Source organism: Lactuca sativa, chromosome 7 (assembly GCF_002870075.4).
Source record: "Lactuca sativa cultivar Salinas chromosome 7, Lsat_Salinas_v11, whole genome shotgun sequence".
NCBI classification, from domain to species: Eukaryota; Viridiplantae; Streptophyta; class Magnoliopsida; order Asterales; family Asteraceae; genus Lactuca; species Lactuca sativa.
The window spans coordinates 18,369,220-18,388,319 of NC_056629.2; the positions used below are offsets into that span (position 1 = coordinate 18,369,220).

At 43.9% G+C, this 19,100-nt stretch overlaps 1 protein-coding gene across 1 annotated transcript; it reads right to left on the minus strand.

The window, feature by feature from the left end:
- Positions 1 to 581: 581 nt before the first annotated feature.
- On the minus strand, positions 582 to 18,583 carry LOC128127200 (uncharacterized). The gene is made up of 4 exons (XM_052765626.1): positions 17,452 to 18,583; positions 16,888 to 17,362; positions 708 to 723; positions 582 to 611 (listed from the first exon to the last, which is right to left on the minus strand). The coding sequence occupies exons 1-4, from the start codon at positions 18,581 to 18,583 to the stop codon at positions 582 to 584; spliced, it is 1,653 nt and encodes a 550-aa protein (XP_052621586.1).
- Between the last annotated feature and the right edge of the window lie 517 nt (positions 18,584 to 19,100).

Sequence of the window (19,100 nt, forward strand, 5' to 3'; positions counted from 1 at the left end):
TAAATTCATGGAATATGAAACAAACCTGTGATTTCTCAGAGCTCCACAGAGAAACAAGGGCTGACCACTGATCAGGTGGGACCCGATGATCAAGGTCTGCTAGGCGAGACTTGAAGGTCCTCCATTTATTTCTAATGGACAACAGCACCCATCTTCGACAATTCAGGCCAATATCAAACTTGGTCTATAATATATAATAATGTCAATAATGATGATTTAAAAAAATGTGAAAGGTTTCTTTATATTACACTCTACCAAAACTTTCTGCCACATGTTCTCTTTGTTTTCTGGTGGGATTTTCTTCCAGTTATAAGTAAGGGGAGCAAAGTTCACATCACATGCTATCACACCCACAAAGGTGGTTGATTGGGCTGCCCCGGGACCCACGGGCTGCCCGATTTCATTGTTGGTGATTTTTATCCGTTCCATTGTGTTGAACACCAAATCTCCTACCCAAATATCCAAATGGTCAAGTAATCAAGTGGACAACGGGTTTCAAAATCACAATAGTTTCTAAATCACAGTAGGTTCAAATAATGGGGAAGTTCTTTCTAACAGCTAAAAGATTTTTGATTTCTTATTTAAGGAAAGACTGGAGTGTGAATTACAACCTGAACAAATGAATCAGAAAAACTAATGAAGCAAAAAAAAACTAATCAAAAATTAGAGTTATTAACCAAACTAGTGTTATTTAAAAAAATATTTACCAAATGAATGTTGTTTCTAAAATATTTACCAAATTAGTATTATTTTAAATTTTATTATAATATTATTGTTTTTGAAAAAACAAAAAACCATTTTTTCCTCCAGTCAAGGACATCAACAATAGAACCAACGTTTTGGGTGTAACCTGCAATTATATTTCTCTTGGGCATTTTGTTAAACACCATGTGTGTACAACTTATCACCTCCCTTTTCTAGCCTATTTAGAGTGTCATAGCTTAAAAATAGATTTATAAACAGATTCAAATTCAAGACCATTTGAAACAAGACAAAGGAATTAAATCAAGCTTCGATATCTCCAAAACCGATAGATTGAGAGCACTTGGGTAAAGTCATAAAGTATATTTTATATTACCAATATTTTTTTTTGATTCTTCATGGGCTTAATCATTTGATTGCCAAGATGGAATTTTCCTGAAACATTAATTGGTACACCCTTTGGTCTTTCACTCTTCTCCTAATTGGTGCTCAAAAGAAATATTCATCTTGATGCTTAACAAGAAATAAACCCAGATTACACCTCTAGAAGCAAAAATCGCAGCAGCACCTAGAACACTTACATAGTTATGAATTTCTATGAGAAGTTTATAGATAGGGAGTTCTTACCGATATTTAAGGTTGTTGCTTCAACGACTACATGTATATTCAAGGTGGAATGAACTGGAGATCAAGAATCAGAGCATGAGAACCTGGATCGCTTGTGCCCTGATCTTGGATTTGACAAGCTGTCGACGGGAGAGTATATACCTCCACCAAACTCCAATATTAAAGAAAAAATGTAACTCCTTAGTCCTGAATCAAAACACAAAAATATGAAAATAAATACAAGAACTCTAGAAATTTGGAAATCATAAGTCTAGAAAATGAGAAATTATAAGTTGGGCATAAAAATTATACCTTGAGTCTTATTATCAATCAATCAGAAATTCAGAAATCCCCTCTTTACTCTTATGACTCTTTAGATTGTAGTCCTAGAAATCAGGAATCGGAGAATCCACAACCAATTCCATATCTAGAAATCAGGAAATAGAGAAATTAAAGAAAATAGAAATCAGATTATGAAGGGGTGAGTGATGAGTGAGGTCTGATGAGTTTAGATAGCAGAGACATTAGCAAAGTCATAAAAATAAGGATAGGGAGGTGTATTTAGAAATCGGGAGATGAGAGAGGAGAGTTTAGGAAAATTATTGTTCTTCTTATGTTCTTAACATAAACAATACACATGGAGAGAGTATATAGTTATTACCTATTGACATAAGTGCCTCTTGACAAATCGATGATGGGAAAAACCAATCTACTCATCGTCTTCTTCAACTTTACCTTTCGTCTTTTTAGCGACATGAAAGATGACAACCCGACTCCTAATCACAGTCTTGAACGACGGAAATCTGTGGTGAAACCGATAGCAACTTGGAATGAGATTCAAGTAAGCCAAATTCAAGATTCATGAAATTCTAGGGCACACGAGGCTACATGCCGCCTGAATTTCAGTCTACCGGAGTTCCGACACATAAGTCCGACTTGTACGCTTTCGGAGTTGTACTTCTGTAGATATTGTAAGGCGAAGAAGGCAAGTGAGGAAGGAAGGAAGGAGCGTCGATAACTAGGGCAAGCCGACAGTCACTCTCTGGAGGAGGGAAGAAGGAGCATCGTAATTAGGGCAAGAGGGAAACTGAGAACAAAAGTAGAGGATAAAAAAGAAGCGGGTTCTCAAAAATTTTGGGATTTCATTTTCCCTAAATCTACTAAATGCACCTTTCATTAAATTTATAAAGCGACACTTCTAGAGGATGCCCACTTAAGATACAGTGCCTTCCGTGTTTTAAATTTTTTTTTCTTATGATACTAATTTAAGGGCGCGCAATAATGTGTGTCCCCTATCCTTAAATTTTTTGAAGAGATGACAATTTTTTAATGTCACTCTCTTTTGCGTAACATAAATCAACGAGTGTCGTGGTTTGCGCGTCGTAAAAGGGTCTTTTCTTGTAGTGGTCCCAGCGGGACCCTCTAGTCCCGTAGCTCGTTGGACCCTCTGGTCTGGTCATAGCTTGTTGGACCCTCCATTCCGGTCTGCATCGTTGGACCCTCCGGTCCGGTCTATGACATCATACAACATACATATAACACATAGCACATAATCTCATACATAACACATAAGACCCTCTGGTCAACACATAATACCACTCTAGGTAACGTATAGTGAGAAGACTCACCTCATGTAACTCGGTAACTCGGAAATCTCAAACTTAGAGAAATAAGACCTAGCCTCCGCCTAATCATATGAAATAATCACTTGTCATCAACATAATTCCCAAGGCTAGACCATTTCCTCTAATCACTCTCAGGAGAGGTAAAAGACCATTTTACCCCTTACATGGCTCAATTACACTAAAGTTGACCAAACCCTAAAAGTCAACAAAAGTCAACCCTCCGGGTTACGTTGGGCGTACCCAGAGCCTTCACAGAATCGGGGTACGCGGCCCCTTACGCCGCGCGTACTGGGATTATGCCCAACGTAATACCCAGTTTCCTCATCCATCTCATTCAGGTCTTAAACGGTTAAGACTTTCATCCAAAATTCATATCTGACCCTTCTAACATGACTTAATCCATAAAGTTGAATCCTTTAAGCCTTTGCATGGCTGTAAAGGTCACTTTGTCCTCAAAACACCTTTCTTCTTTCCATAATGAGACTATAACTCATGCATGACACAAGATCCACGTCCAAGACTGGATTTTTATGAATCCTTAACACAATATACACTAGAAAAGGTCAGATCTAAAGTCATGGAGACTCTTTGCACATAAAGTCTCCAACTTTGAACAAAAACCCTAAAAATGGTCAAAAAAAAGCAAAACTCATGAAGAACAAGGAAAGCTTTGAGCTTTTTACCTCAGAAGTGATCTCCAACCACTGTAGAACTCGGATCTACACTTGTTCTTCAACTTCTAGCTCCAACAATGGCTCCTTCTTCTCCTTCTTTACCTTGAAAAAGTAACTTAAAGCTCAAAAACACACTCACAAGCTAAAGCACGGATCTCATCTCTCTAAGGACTCACTCAAGGGGGTATGGTGTCTAGGGCAAAGGACTACATGTTCTTTTTATAGTACACAAGCCCGGAATTTAGGGTTTGCATCTGGGCTCACTACGCCCAGCGTAACCCCTGGGTACGCCCAGCGTACCCGGGCGAGTCCACATTCAGATTAAGCGCGCGAGCACGCGCGGCGTACATCTCAGTACGCCCAACGTACTCACTAATTTCGCATTCAACTTTAAGGGCCTAATTTTACAACTCTCCAAAATAGAAGGATCATAAAGCTTACCTGGATTTCGGGCTGTTACAATTCTCCCCCACTAGAACCAGACTTCGTCCTCGAAGTCTCATGCTGCGAACAACTCCAGATGCTGCTCCCGCATCTCCGACTCTGGCTCCCAGGTCAGCTCGGATCCTCTCCGATGATGCCACTGGACCTGAACCAGGGGCACTTCCTTGTTCCTCAGAACCTTGATCCTTCGATCCAAGATTTCAATCGACTTCTCAGCATAATTCAGACTCGTATCCACCTGGATATCTTCTAATGGTACCACCGTCGACTCATCGGCAATACACTTCCTCAGCTGCGACACATGGAAGGTATCATGAATCTGATCCAACTCCGCAGGTAGCTTTAAGCGATACGCTACTTTACCCACCCTCGCGATCACTCTAAACGACCCAATATACTGGGGTCCCAGCTTGCCCCTTTTCCTGAATCGGATCACTCCTTTCCAAAGAGATACCTTTAGGAGCACGAAATCACCGACCTGGAACTCGAGCTCAGATCGTCGCCTATCCGCATAACTCTTCTGGCGACTCTGAGTGGTCAACAACCTCTGTCGGACCTGCTATATCTGCTCTGTCATCTGGAGCACAATCTCCGTACTACCCATCACGCGTTTCCCTACTTCTCCCCAGCATATGGGGGTCCGACACCTCCTCCCATACAACAGCTCAAAAGGTGGCATACCAATGCTCAAGTGATGGCTGTTGTTATAGGAAAACTCAGCCAAGGGCAAATACGTGTCCCAACTTCCGCTGAAATCCAATACACACGCCCGAAGCATGTCCTCGAGCGTCTGAATCATCCGCTTACTCTGTCCGTCCGTTTGTGGGTGGTATGCGGTACAGAAATGCAGCCTCGTACCCAACTCCTCGTGAAACTTCTTCCAAAATCTGGAAGTAAATCGCACATCTCAATCTGAAACAATCGAGATCGGAACTCCATGTCGCGATACCACCTCCCTCACATACAGCTCTGGCAGCCTCTCAGCAGAAGAGCTCTCACTGATAGCAAGAAAGTGAGCGCTCTTTGTCAACCTGTCCACAATCACCCAAATTGCAGCGACACCTCTAGCAGTCCTTGGCAATTTGGTGATAAAATCCATGGTAATATGCTCCCACTTCCACTCGGGAATCTCTAATGCTGCAGCTTACCATGCGGACGCTGGTGCTCAGCCTTAACCTTGTGACAGGTCAAGCACCTCTCTACGAACCATGAAACATCCTTCTTCATGCAGGACCACCAATACTCCTTCTTTAGATCCAAAAACATCTTAGTGGCCCCAGGATGGATCGAGAACTTCGACCTATGGGCCTCCTCCATCAAGATGGTACGCGCTCCACCCACAAACGGTACCCAAATCTTGCCCTGAAAAGTCATAAGTCCTCGACTATCGGTAACGAAATCCGATACCTGCCTGATCACCTGCTCCCTTTTGCGGTTCTCCGGTCTCACGGCCTCCGCCTGGGCTCCTCGAATGATGTACAACACCGGAGTCATCACTGTCAACCTCATACAAACGTCTCGAATCGGGGCGCTCTTCGCCCTACGGCTCAAAGCATCGGCTACAACATTAGCCTTGCCCAGGTGGTACAGGATCTCACAATCATAATCCTTTACCACATCCAACCATCTCCTCTGGCGCATATTCAGGTTGGGCTGATCCATCAAGTACTTCAGACTCTTGTGGTCCGTGTATATGGTACATCGAACCCCATACAGATAGTGACACCAGATCTTGAGGGAAACACCACAGCCCCCAGCTCCAGATCGTGGGTGGGATACCTCGACTCATGAGGCTTCAGCTACCTCGAAGCATATGCTATTACATGCCCCCTCTGCATAAGCACTGCTCCCAAACCGGATATCGATGCATCGCAGTAGACCACAAAATCCTCCATCCCTTCCGGGAGTGCGAGCACCGGGGCTTCGCACAACTTCTGGCGAAGTGTCTCAAATGAGGTATGCTGCTCCGGACCCCAGGAAAAAGCATCACCCTTTCGGGTCATCTTGGTAAGTGGCACGGCGATCTTGGAGAAATCCTTAATAAATCTCCGATAATAGCCGCCCAATCCCAGAAAGCTCCTGATCTCGGTGGGTGATCTCGGCGCCTCCCACCTCATGACCGCCTCAATCTTGGCCGGATCGACCAATATCCCATTCTGGTTGACGAGATGTCCCAAGAACTGAACCTCTCATAACCAGAACTCAAATTTGGAGAATTTGGCATAAAGCCTCTCCGATCTCAGAACTCAAATTTGGAGAATTTGGCATAAAGCCTCTCCGATCTCAGAACTCCAAGGATCTCCCTCAAATGCTCCTCGTGTTGTTATCTAGACCTCGAATACACCAAAATATCATCAATGAATACGATCACCGACCGATCCAGCATCGGCCTGCACACCCTGTTCATGAGATCCATGAACGCAGCTGGTGCATTGGTGAGCCCAAAAGGCATCACCACGAACTCATATTACCCATAACGAGTTCTGAACGTTGTCTTCTGGATATCTTCATCCCGAACCCTCATCTGATGATAACCCGACCTCAAGTCCATCTTGGAGAACCAAGACGCCCCCTGCAACTGATCGAACAGATCATTGATCTTCGGCAACGGATAACGGTTCTTGACCGTCAACTTGTTCAACTCCCGGTAATCAATACACATCCGGTGTGAACCATCCTTCTTCTTGAAAAAAAGGATTGGCGCTCCCCAAGGTGAGATACTCGGTCGATTAACCCCTTCCCCAACAGCTCCTGAAGCTGCGAGGATAACTCCTGCATCTCTGGTGGCGCGAGGCGATAAGGCGCCTTGGCGATAGGTGCTGCTCCCGGAACCAAATCGATATGGAACTCCACTTGCCTCTCGGGAGGCACACCTGGTAGTTCCTCGGGAAAAACATCCGGAAACTCGCACACTATCGGAACCTCATCAATCAAACTTGGCCTCCCAGCGGCCACTCGGGTGTCTATCACATAGGCTACGAATCTACTACAGCCTTGTTGTCAACTCTGTCTCGCCCTGGCAGCTGAACAAAATGCTGACCCACATCGGGTTTCCTCTCCGAACACCGTAAGTACTCCCCCACTAGGGTTTCGTTTCGTCACCAACTGACGCTCGCAGTCTATAACAGCTCCATATCGGCTCAACCAATCTATGCCCACTATAACACACACATCCCCCATCGCAATCGGAACCAGATCTATCGGGAACTCCACACCGAAGATCTCAAGGATACATCCTCGAATCACATCCGTAGCATACACTGCTCGCTCATCAGCTACGGAAACTCATAGAGGTCGACCCAACGCCTCTCGACGGATACTAATATGCTGACTAAATGCCACAGAAACAAACGACCGACTCGCACCCGAGTCAAATAATACCAAAGCAGGCACAGAACTCACAAGAAAAGTACCTACGTATATCATCATATAAGCACAATAACTCAACTCAAATAAAAGATAAATACAGAATACATACCAGCCACAACATCGGGCGTCGTGCGGACCTCCTCCGCAGTCAACTGGAAAGCTCTCGCACGAGCCTTCAGTGCCTCGGCCTTCACTGGCTGAACCTCGGTAGCCCTAGCAGCAGGCGCAGATCCTTGCACTAATCCCTGAAGTAGCTAAGGGCACTCGGCCTTCCGATGGCCGGTCTGGTTGCAATGAAAGCAAACCGAAAATCCCTTGGGGCAATCCCTCGCGATATGCCCCTCCTTCCCGCACTTGTAGCATACTCCAGACCTGCACCGACCCCTCGTGACTCTTGCCGCACTTCCTACAAGTGCGGCCCTTCGTGCTTCCAGATCTCGAATTAGCGGGTCTGGCCCGCTTGGCTGCCGGCTGAGACTGAGTCGGCCGCTGATCCACCCTCTGTGACTCGGCCTTCTCCTTGGCCTGAGTCTCCAACTCAATCTCCCTCTTCCGGGCATTTTCCTGGAGCTCAGCAAATGTCCAGTAATTCGAGTTCGCCACGAACTCCCAAATATCTCTCCTCAGAACACTCAGATACTAGCTCATGCGAGCCTGCTAAGAAGACACCTGCTCAGGGCAAAACATCGCCCTCTCATGAAACTTCCTGGTAATCACTGCACCAGAATCAGTACCCTGCTTGAGGGTCAAGAACTCCTGAATCAACCGTTCCCTCTCCACCGGGGGAACATACTCGTCTCTAAACATAGCGGTGAACCTCTCCCAGGTCACCTCAGAAATCTCCGCTAGAGTGAAGCTCGCCTTCACGAACTTCCACCAATCCTTCGCTCCAAAGCGGAGCTGGTTCAGAGCGAACCATACTCTCAAGTGCTCTGGACAAGAACATGTATAGAAACATCCCTCGATGTCAGAGATCCATCTCATCGTAGCAATCGGGTCTTGCATCCCATCGAACTCTGGCGGCTTCGTGTTGCTGAACTCCCGAAACAACAACAAGTCACCTCCCTGATGTCTGGCAGCAGAAGTTGCAGCAGGCGCAGCCTCAGTCACTGCTGCATACCGCTCATCAAAGGTCTCAATCAATGTGGTCTTGATGTCCCCAAACATCTCTGGAATCTCAGCCTGGATGACAGCAGCCACCTCCTAATGAATCAATCGACGGATCTCCTCGTCGCTGACACCACTACTCTCAGGTGTGTGTCGAGTCCCAACCATGATGCCTCTGAAATACAACATATAAATATCAGAGACTCGATCGATCATACTCACACTCGATGATGCAACCCTACTCGTCCTCTGATGTCCAAAGTATTCTTACTTGGCCTGCCCACTGATCCGGTGTCTTCAGTAGTACGAGCCCTATACTACTGACCACACCGCATCAGCATTCACCCCAAGTCCTCCTCCCTGGATCTTGGATCACAAGTACTCTACTCTCGCTATGCATTGGCTACCCTCCGATAGACCTCTCATGAGCTCCTAACTGCTACCTACTCGCTCTCAAGGCAACTCAGCAGCAGAAATATCCTTGGCTAAGGCATCACAAATCAGGCCACTCTAGTCCTAATATAAATACCTAGCCTACTCTAACATGCATAATATAACATAGCATATCTCATAACACATAATGTAAGGGTACTTTGGGGATTCACCGTTCGGGCGCTGGCTGACCGTACACACTGCTCTGTTCTGTTTGTCTCAAAACCCCTTGCTCTTTTAGAAAATTTAGTTTTATCGTTGAACATTTCTCAAATCCTCAGTTTGAGTTCAGATATGCCCAAAGGTGCATCCGCGTCCCTCAAACCAAGGTTCTGATACCAACTTGTAACAACGTAATTTTCAAAACAATTTTTTTCATTTTTCAACAACCAAATTCATATAAAAATATTCTCAAAAGTATCCAACAATAGTTATCAAATCATAGTATATCCCAAGATCACCAAAATCAAATCCTCTCTCTAGTGTGTACGGGTCACGCCGACGCCTTTCCACGGTCCTTGCTAGTACCTGAAACACATAACACAACAACTGTAAGCATAAATGCTTAGTGAGTTCCGCAAAATACCGCATACAACACATACGCCACTCGAGGCTATAGTATGACCCTCCGGTCGATGTGTCTCAGTGGGACCCTCCATTCCCGTAGCTCGTTGGACCCTCTGGTCCGGTCATAGATCGTTGGACCCTCCGGCCCGGTCTATAACATCATACAGCATACATATAACACATAGCACATAATCTCATACATAACACATAAGACCCTCTGGTCAACACATAATACCACTCTAGGTAACGTATAGTGAGAAGACTCACCCCGTGTAACTCGGTAACTCGGAAATCTCAAACTCAGAGAAATAAGACCTAGCCTCCGCCTAATCATATGAAATAATCACTTGTCATCAACATAATTCCCAAGGCTAGACCATTTCCTCTAATCACTCTCACGAGAGGTAAAAGACCATTTTACCCCTTACATGGCTCAATTACACTAAAGTTGACCAAACCTTAAAAGTCAACAAAAGTCAACCCTCCGGGTTACGCTGTGCGTACCAAACGTGTACTTTGGGCATACCCGGAGCCTTCACAGAATCGGGGTACGCGGCCCCTTAAGCCGCGCGTACTGGGATTACGCCCAGCATAATACCCAGTTTCCTCATCCATCTCATTCAGGTCTTAAACGGTTAATACTTTCATCCAAAATTCAGATTTGACCCTTCTAACATGACTTAATCCATAAAGTTGAATCCTTTAAGCCTTTGCATGGCTGTAAAGGTCACTTTGTCCTCAAAACACCTTTCCTCTTTCCATAATGAGACTATAACTCATGCATGACACAAGATCCACGTCCAAGACTGGATTTTTATGAATCCTTAACACAATATACACTAGAAAAGGTCAGATCTAAACTTATACACTAGAAAAGGTCAGATCTAAACTCATGGAGACTCTTTGCACATAAAGTCTCCAACTTTGAACCAAAACCCCTAAAAATGGTCAAAAAAAGCAAAACTCATGAAGAATAAGGAAAGCTTTGAGCTTTTTACCTCAGAAGTGATCTCCAACCACTGTAGAACTCGGATCTACACTTGTTCTTCAACTTCTAGCTCCAACAATGGCTCCTTCTTCTCCTTAAAAAGGTAACTTCAAGCTCAAAAACACACTCACAAGCTAAAGAACGGATATCAGCTCTCTAAGGACTCACTCAAGGGGGTATGGTGGCTAGGGCAAAGGACTACATGTTCCTTTTATAGTGTACAAGCCCGGAATTTAGGGTTTGCATCTGGGCTCACTACGCCCAGCGTACCCGAGTGAGTCCGCGTTCAAATTAAGCACGCGAGTACGCGCGGCGTACATCTCAGTACGCCCAGCGTACTCACTAATTTCGCATTCAACTTTTAGGGCCTAATTTGACAACCCTCCAAAATAGAAGGATCATAAAGATTTCCTAGATTTTGGGATGTTACAAAGAGAATGTTGATATAAGTAGGGCAAGTAGATGATGAAGGTCACCATGTTACTTTTGGTGATCATCTGTAGAAGGTGACAAAGGGGAACTTGGTGGTTGCTAAAGGACAAAAAATGGTACACTTTACATGGCAGAGGTTTCTGATAATAAAGTAAATGCAGTGGAACCAACGACTTGGACACATGAGTGAGAAACGAATGAAGATGCTTACCACCAAAGGGAAGATTCCATACTTGAAGAATGTGACAGTTGACTTCTATGAGTCATGCGTTCTTGGCAAATAGAAGAAAGTTGCTTTTTTAAAGATGGATCAACCGACCAAGGTCAGGGAGTTGGAGTTAGTGGATTCTAATGTATATGGTCCCACCTTAGTCTCTTCAGTGGGAGGTTCTAGGTGTTATGTCACTCTCATTGACGACTGCACAAGAAAACTTTGGGTTTATTTCTTGAAAAACAAGTATGAGGTATTTAGTACATTTAAGAAATAGAGAGATACTATAGAGGATGAAACATGGTGAAGATCAAGTGTTTAAATTCAAATATTGGGGGTGAATACAACATCAAAGAATTCATTGATTATTGTGTAGAACGCGGATTCAGAATGCTAAAAATGGCTCCTGAAACGCCCCAACATAATGGTGTGGTAGAGAGACTGAACCGTACACTAAACGAGAGTGCAAAGAGTATGAGACTAAATGCAGGGTTGTCGAAGATGTTATGGGAGGTTACGATTAACACATCAACATATTTAATCAACAGATGACCCTCAGTCCCCATAGGGTTTAGAAATCCTTAAGAAGAATGGAAAAGTCGTGAAATTTGTCTTACTTGTGACACCCAATTTTTTTTTTTTTTTTTTTTTTTTTTTTTTTTTTTTTTTTTTTTTTGCAAAAATTTTAAACTTTTAAAACCCATCTTAAATTAAATTAAAACAACTGAAATAGTCATAACATAATCCATCAACTTAGTAACCATATAAAATAAGTGCGGAAGTAATAATAATAATAAGGTCCCAACAAAATAACTAGTAGCGATGTCCCGATGCTCCATGTCAAGCCTTAGCCTCTTTAATCTTAACACCTGAAAAGTTATAAGGGAAAAACGTAAGCACGAAGCTTAGTGAATTCAAACACAGACATTGTACTAACATTCATATTTACTAGCCCTAATCCATTTTCCAATTATAATGATAAAGACAAAGAATGAATCAATGTCTATATTACGAGAAGGACTTGTAGGTTTGAACCGCACCGGGAAGATCCCGTATCATTTGGCCCTAATCACCGCACCTCACGAAGAGTATTTCGTTGGTGATCTTACCTACCCACCGCACCGGTAAATCCGTATCCTTTGGTGGTGTCCCCATATCCATAATTAGTTACATACAGTGCACATGTACGAATTAAAACAATACTTATATAGCATGCTTTTATAATAAATTCAAATAATCACACACGAGCTAACTAGCAAACACAATCATCAATACAACGGTGTGAGAGAACTCACCTTGAGTGAGTATTAAGGATGGCTAACAATCAAATAATGCTACCAAGCTTGAGCAAACTTCAAAACCTCGCCTAAGAAGGACTAAAGGTTAGAAACGAGAAGTAATGAAGCTATGAGTTGAGAAAAGAGTAATCACAGCAAGGTCTCTAAAACAGACCTGCTGTTCAAAACTGATTTACTCCAAAATCTAAAACAGAAACATAGTTTTAACTAAATTTTATAGGAAACTATGATTGCTCAGGATTCCATAACTATAAAGAACTCATTCTAACTCCAAAAGATGAATTACATATGAATTTTACAAAATGGTGTATCACTTCTGTCTCCAACAATACAGTCAAGTGATGTTGGCCAATTCTACCCAACTTGTGAGTAGAATTCGTCCAAAAGAAAATTAAGAGAAGTAAAGGACATACAAGTGAAAGTCTCAGAGTTGGAATTGAATGAAAAGCATCTCTCAAACTCCATATATAAAATTCACATTGTGGACAATCACAGCACTAGCAAAAGCTGGTGACTGCCCACTGACCTGGAGTGTGGATTCATTCTAACCAATTTATAATTGGAAATAACACCCCATATTCTCCAGATCTTAAATTCATAATATAAGGAACATATAGAAACTTGGAATCACTCTGTATCCTTTTCCAAGCCTTAGAAATGATGAAAACAAAATGACATATCAGAACAGACCCGGATCAGACCTAACAGCAAAGATGCCATTCTTTCACATAGATAAAGCCCTTATCAGTGAGGTTGGCCTTCTTAAGAAAGTTATCCAACTCAATATGTGAACTTTTGGAACTGGTTTGGGGTCCGTTTGAGTTCTAGAGCTCCAGATATGATTTTTACAAAATGACTACAGATCTGATGGAAAACAGAATCGTAGCCACCCGTGATTCCTTTTTGGCTTATCCATCCTTCTCCTTTTGAAACACATTTTAAGATGTGTTCATCATCCCAATTCAGTCCCCATGATAATGGTGGTACTAAAAAGGGTTAGGGATCATTAGGATTTCATTTAGCCTCAAGGATGTAATAATAATCAACATGAAAATAAACATAAGCACATAAAATCATCATTCTCCCTTTTAGGGTTTCCATGATCTTTTGCCACATGTAATCCCCTAGATCCATCATCCACCATATATGGGGTGAAGATAGGATCTTGAGATGATGTATAACATACAATTACAAATAAAATAAGAAGGAGAAGAGGTGAAGATGAAATCATAAAACTAGAACAAGGTTATGAATCAAGTTGTAAGAAAGGATAAGGAGGTTCATACCAATACGAATCAAGGCTGGAAATGAACAAGAATTAAGCTCCAAACAGCCCCTTGGCTGCTCTTGATCCCAAAGAGAGAGAGAGGGACGATTTTTGAGAGAGAGGGAGGGTTTAGAGTGTTTTCCTTGTGTGTGTTCCAAATGATTCAATTTACACATTAAGTACTATTAACTAGATGGACATTGCAAATAGGCCCATAGCCCATGGACTTCAAAAAGGAGTTTACAAGATGATCAAAAGAGTCCAATAACATAAGAAATCAGACATTGGTTAAATAAATTAACCCAAGGTTACAAGGATAATTAAATTATAATAACCAAACGTACCGAGAAAACCCGGGGCGTTACAACTCTCCCCCACTAAGAACGGACTTCGTCCTCGAAGTCAACACCTAGAAACAGATCCGGATAATGAGTCCGCATCTCGCATTCCGGTTCCCAAGTCCATTCCGAACCCTTCCTATGTTGCCATTGCACCTTAACCAGGTTTATAGTCTTGTTGCGGAGAGCTTTCGTCTTTCGTTCTAAAATAGCGATTGGTTTCTCAACATAATTGAGACGCTCGTCAATTTGTATGTCCTCCAGTGGTATCACAGCGGTCTCATCAACAACGCATTTTCGTAACTGAGACACATGGAACGTATTATGAATTAGACTAAGCTCGTCAGGAAGCTCTAAACGGTAAGCCACCTTCCCCACACGAGCTATGACCTTGTAGGGTCCAATGAATCGGGGTCCGAGCTTTCCCCGCTTCCGAAATCGAATCACACCTTTCCAGGGGGAGACTTTAAGCAACACATAATCTCCCACCTGGAACTCAAGATTGGAGCGTCTTTTGTCAGCATAACTTTTCTGACGACTGCTCGCTGTGACCAAATGATCCCGAATCACTTGGATTTTCTCCGTAGTCTGTAGCACGATATCAGTACTCCCAAGTACCCTCTGCCCAACCTCGCCCCAACAAACGGGCGTCCTGCACTTCCTCCCGTACAAGGCTTCATACGGAGGCATTTTAATGCTCGAGTGATAGCTGTTGTTATAAGAAAACTCAGCTAGATGTAGATGGTCATCCCAACTACCCCCAAAATCAATCGCACACGCCCTAAGCATGTCCTCCAAGGTCTGAATCGTCCGCTCACTCTGCCCGTTTGTCTGCGGATGGAAGGCGGTACTAAAATGTAATCGTGTGCCCAATTCCTCTTGAAACTTCCTCCAGAACCGAGAGGTAAATCGGGTGTCTCGATCGGAGATGATAGAAACGGGCACCCCATGTAATGAGACAATCTCCCGAACAAAGATCTCGGCTAATTTCTCCGCCGATGAGCTCTCCTTTATAGCCAGAAAGTGAGCACTCTTAGTCAAACGATCAACAATCACCCATATCGTATCTGATCCTCTGGCAGTTCTAGGAAGTTTTGTAATGAAGTCCATGGTTAGATGCTCCCATTTCCATTCAGGAATCTCCAATGGTTGCAACTTCCCATGCGGTTTCTGGTGTTCCGCCTTGACCTTTCGACAGGTCATACATTCTTCCACAAATCGAGCCACATCATTCTTCATTCCATGCCACCAGTAAGCCTCATGAAGGTCCCGATACATTTTAGTAGCACCAGGATGGATAGAAAATTTTGACTTATGAGACTCATCCATTAGGGTTTTCCGATTTCCCCCGGTATATGGAACCCAAATCCTACCGTAGCGAGTCAGCAAACCACGCCCGTCTCGTTCCATCTTAGGCAACTCTTTCCCAATCTTCTCACGCCTGATGTTTTCCTCCAGTATTGCCGTCTTTTGGGCGTCCTGGATTAGATCTAACAAAGACGACACCATCGTGATCCGGAGACACTTAGCTCGAATCGGTTCGGCAGATTGTTTACGACTAAGAGCATCAGCTACCACATTAGCTTTACCGGGGTGGTAGTGAATTTCACAATCATAATCTTTTACCACATCTAACCATCGGATCTGCCTCATATTCAAATCCCGCTGCTCGAACAAATATTTTAGACTCTTATGGTCAGTGTATATGATAAACTTCACTCCATAGAGATAGTGTCTCCAAATCTTAAGAGCGAAAACAACAGCCCCAAGCTCCAAATCATGAGTGGGGTAGTTTCGTTCGTGGGGTTTCAGCTGTCGGGAGGCATAGGCTATCACCCTATCTCGTTGCATTAACACGGCACCAAGACCTTGAAGCGATGCATCACAGTAAACCACCATATCCTCAACCCCATCAGGTAAGGCCAAAATCGGAGCTTCACACAATCGTTTCCTTAACTCATCAAACGCCAGTTGCTGCTCCGGGCCCCAAACGAATTTCATTGATTTCTTGGTCAATCGGGTGAGTGGTAAGGCGATTTTAGAGAAATTTTCAATGAACCTCCGGTAATAACCGGCTAAACCCAAGAAACTGCGAATTTCAGAAGGTGTTTTCGGAATCTTCCATTGTTTAACCACATCAACCTTGGCTTGATCGACCTTGATACCTTGTTTGTTTACCACATGCCCCAAGAACTGAACTTCTTCCAACCAAAATTCACATTTTGAAAATTTAGCATAAAGCCTTTCTCTTGCCAGAGTTTCCAGAATCTCCCGAAGGTGTTGCTGATGCTCCTCTTTGCTCTTAGAATAGACTAAGATATCATCTATGAACACTATGACCGAACGGTCAAGCATCAGGCTACACACCCGGTTCATGAGATCCATGAACGCTGCGGGTGCATTGGTGAGCCCAAAAGGCATCACCACGAATTCAAAGTGCCCATATCGAGTACGGAATGCTGTTTTCTCAATGTCTTCTTCACGAACACGCATCTGATGGTAACCGGAACGTAAATCAATCTTGGAAAACCAAGATGCTCCCTGAAGCTGATCGAAAAGATCGTCGATACGTGGCAACGGGTACCTATTCTTTATCGTGCGCTTGTTTAGCTCCCTATAATCAATACACATTCGCTGGGATCCATCTTTCTTCTTCACAAAGAGAATAGGAGCACCCCAAGGCGAGCAGCTTGGCCGTATAAACCCTTTATCACTTAGATCTTGAAGTTGATCTTGGAGCTCTTTCATTTCAGGTGGTGCCAAGCGGTAAGGAGATTTCGCTACCGGAGTCGCAACTGGCACCAAATCAATGCGAAACTCCACTTGCCGAACAGGTGGCAAGCCAGGGAGTTCCTCCGGAAAGACGTCGCTGAAGTCAGAAATGATAGGAACGTCGTCTAGTGCTATAGCAGAAGAGCAAGAAGCCATAGCCAGGCGGGGAATGTCCCCCTGAATAATAAGTTCTCCACCTCTAGGGTTTCGAACACGAACTTGCTTCTTACGACAGTGGATTTCCGCATCAAACGCATCAAGCCAATCCATGCCTACGATAACGCAGAGCTCTCGCATCGCAATAGGGATAAGATCAATAGGGAATTCAACTCCAGAAAACTCGAGAGTGCAACCCCGAAAGACATCGGTGACATAAATAGTGCGGTTGTCGGCAACTTCGACAACCATTGGGCGAGCCAATTTTCCGATACTACACCCCAGACGATTAATAAACGTGCGAGATACAAAAGAATGGGTAGCACCGCTATCAAACATAACAACAGCAGGCTCGGAATCTAGCAAATAAGTGCCTGATTTACCACATACAATCATGTAAACAATTCTAATTACCATTTATTAAATAATGGCAGGAGAGAAAAGAAAAAAAAAAGAAATTTACCTGCCACTGTCGCGGTAATCACCGGCTCATCCGCAGTCATCTGGTGAGCACGACCTCGTGTCACCATAGTGGGTCCCTTAGAAGACGATGCAATTGCAGGATTTGTACCCCCGCTTCCTTTACCAGCCTTCAACTTCGGACATTCGGGCTTCTTGTGTCCCGTCTCGTTGCAGTGATAGCAGACGGGAGCAGCAGAAGTAATCTGAGGAACTGCACTCGCAGGGGGAGCCCTACAATTCTTCCAATGATGCCCTGGCTTTTTACAGTTGTAGCATATCAACGGATTTTTCTCGCCCTGACTTGAAGACGGCCTGTACTCATACCTTGACTTACCACCCTGCTTTTGCTTTTTCTGGGCATCTCCGGATGTCTTGGAGGAGGTGTCATTGGCCTTCCTCTTGGTCTGGGTCTGCAACTCGATTTCCCTCCTCCTCGCTGCATCCATGATCGCGGATAAAGTCGGGAACTCCTGCATGCTAACGAATTCCCGAATCTCGGTACGTAGAATGGTAGTGTATTGGCTGACCAACCAGGCCTCGTTCCCAGCAAATGAGGGACAAAAAGATAGCATCTCCAAGAACTTGGCGTTCAGGTCGCTAACAGACTCGGTAGTTTGCTGTAAGGCCATGAATTCTTGCTGCATCCGCTGCTGCTCCACCTTGGGCACATATTGTGCCTCGAACCTCTCCACAAATTGGGCCCAAGACATGGCCCTCACTTCTTCCTCGTTTAATAGAGCGGTGATGGTGTTCCACCATGTCTTTCCCCTTTTTCGCAGCTGATTCATGGCAATCACAACTTTGTACTGGTCCGGACACCCAACAGTCATGAAGGCGCCCTCAACATATGACACCCAATGCTTAGCAGCAACTGGGTCGGATTCACCATTCCAAAGAGGAGGGCTACACTTGTTGAACTTCTCGAAGTAGTATGCCGAATCCCGAACGGGCGGAGCCGATAACGCTCCCCCGGGAATAGCTGCGAGGCGCTCATCCAGAAGAGCTTTGACCTGGTTGATTATGTCATTAGTCACGCCCGGGATTAATTCATTGAAAGCGTTATTGAATTCCTCAGCGACAATATTCCTAACTTGCTCCATTTGGAGCTGATTAAGGCGAGCAGGCGGAGCCATCTGTATCCGTAGAAGGAGGAAAATATTTAGAAATAATTCAGCCTAGATATTTCTAGGAAGACGAAACACTCAGCTTGCCGAAAATTTCTCAACCTTGCCCCGACCCGAAACCGGCACCGATGTTTCAAATAGTAGGGGCCCTTCTACTATCTTCCACACAAGTTCCAATTTCGCAATCGCGTCTAGTTTCAAAATTTCCAGCTCGCTCTAGCCGTTAATTTTACATCTCTCTCACATGTTAACATTAAACAAGTGTGTAATCTAGCATTTTAAGACTAGTAGAATCCAATTCATAGTCAACAATTTAACATAAACATTTAACATAAGAAATAAGGCTTACTTGGCTGGCCGACTGGCACACCGCGACATCTTTCACTACTAGTCTTCAGAAAATTTGAAAAATATTTTAAAAAGAGAATAAACTATTATAGAGCCTCAAATTTGAGTCTAGAACATCCACAAGAATGCCTAGTTCCCTCAAACTGTGGCTCTGATACCAACTTGTGACACCCAATTT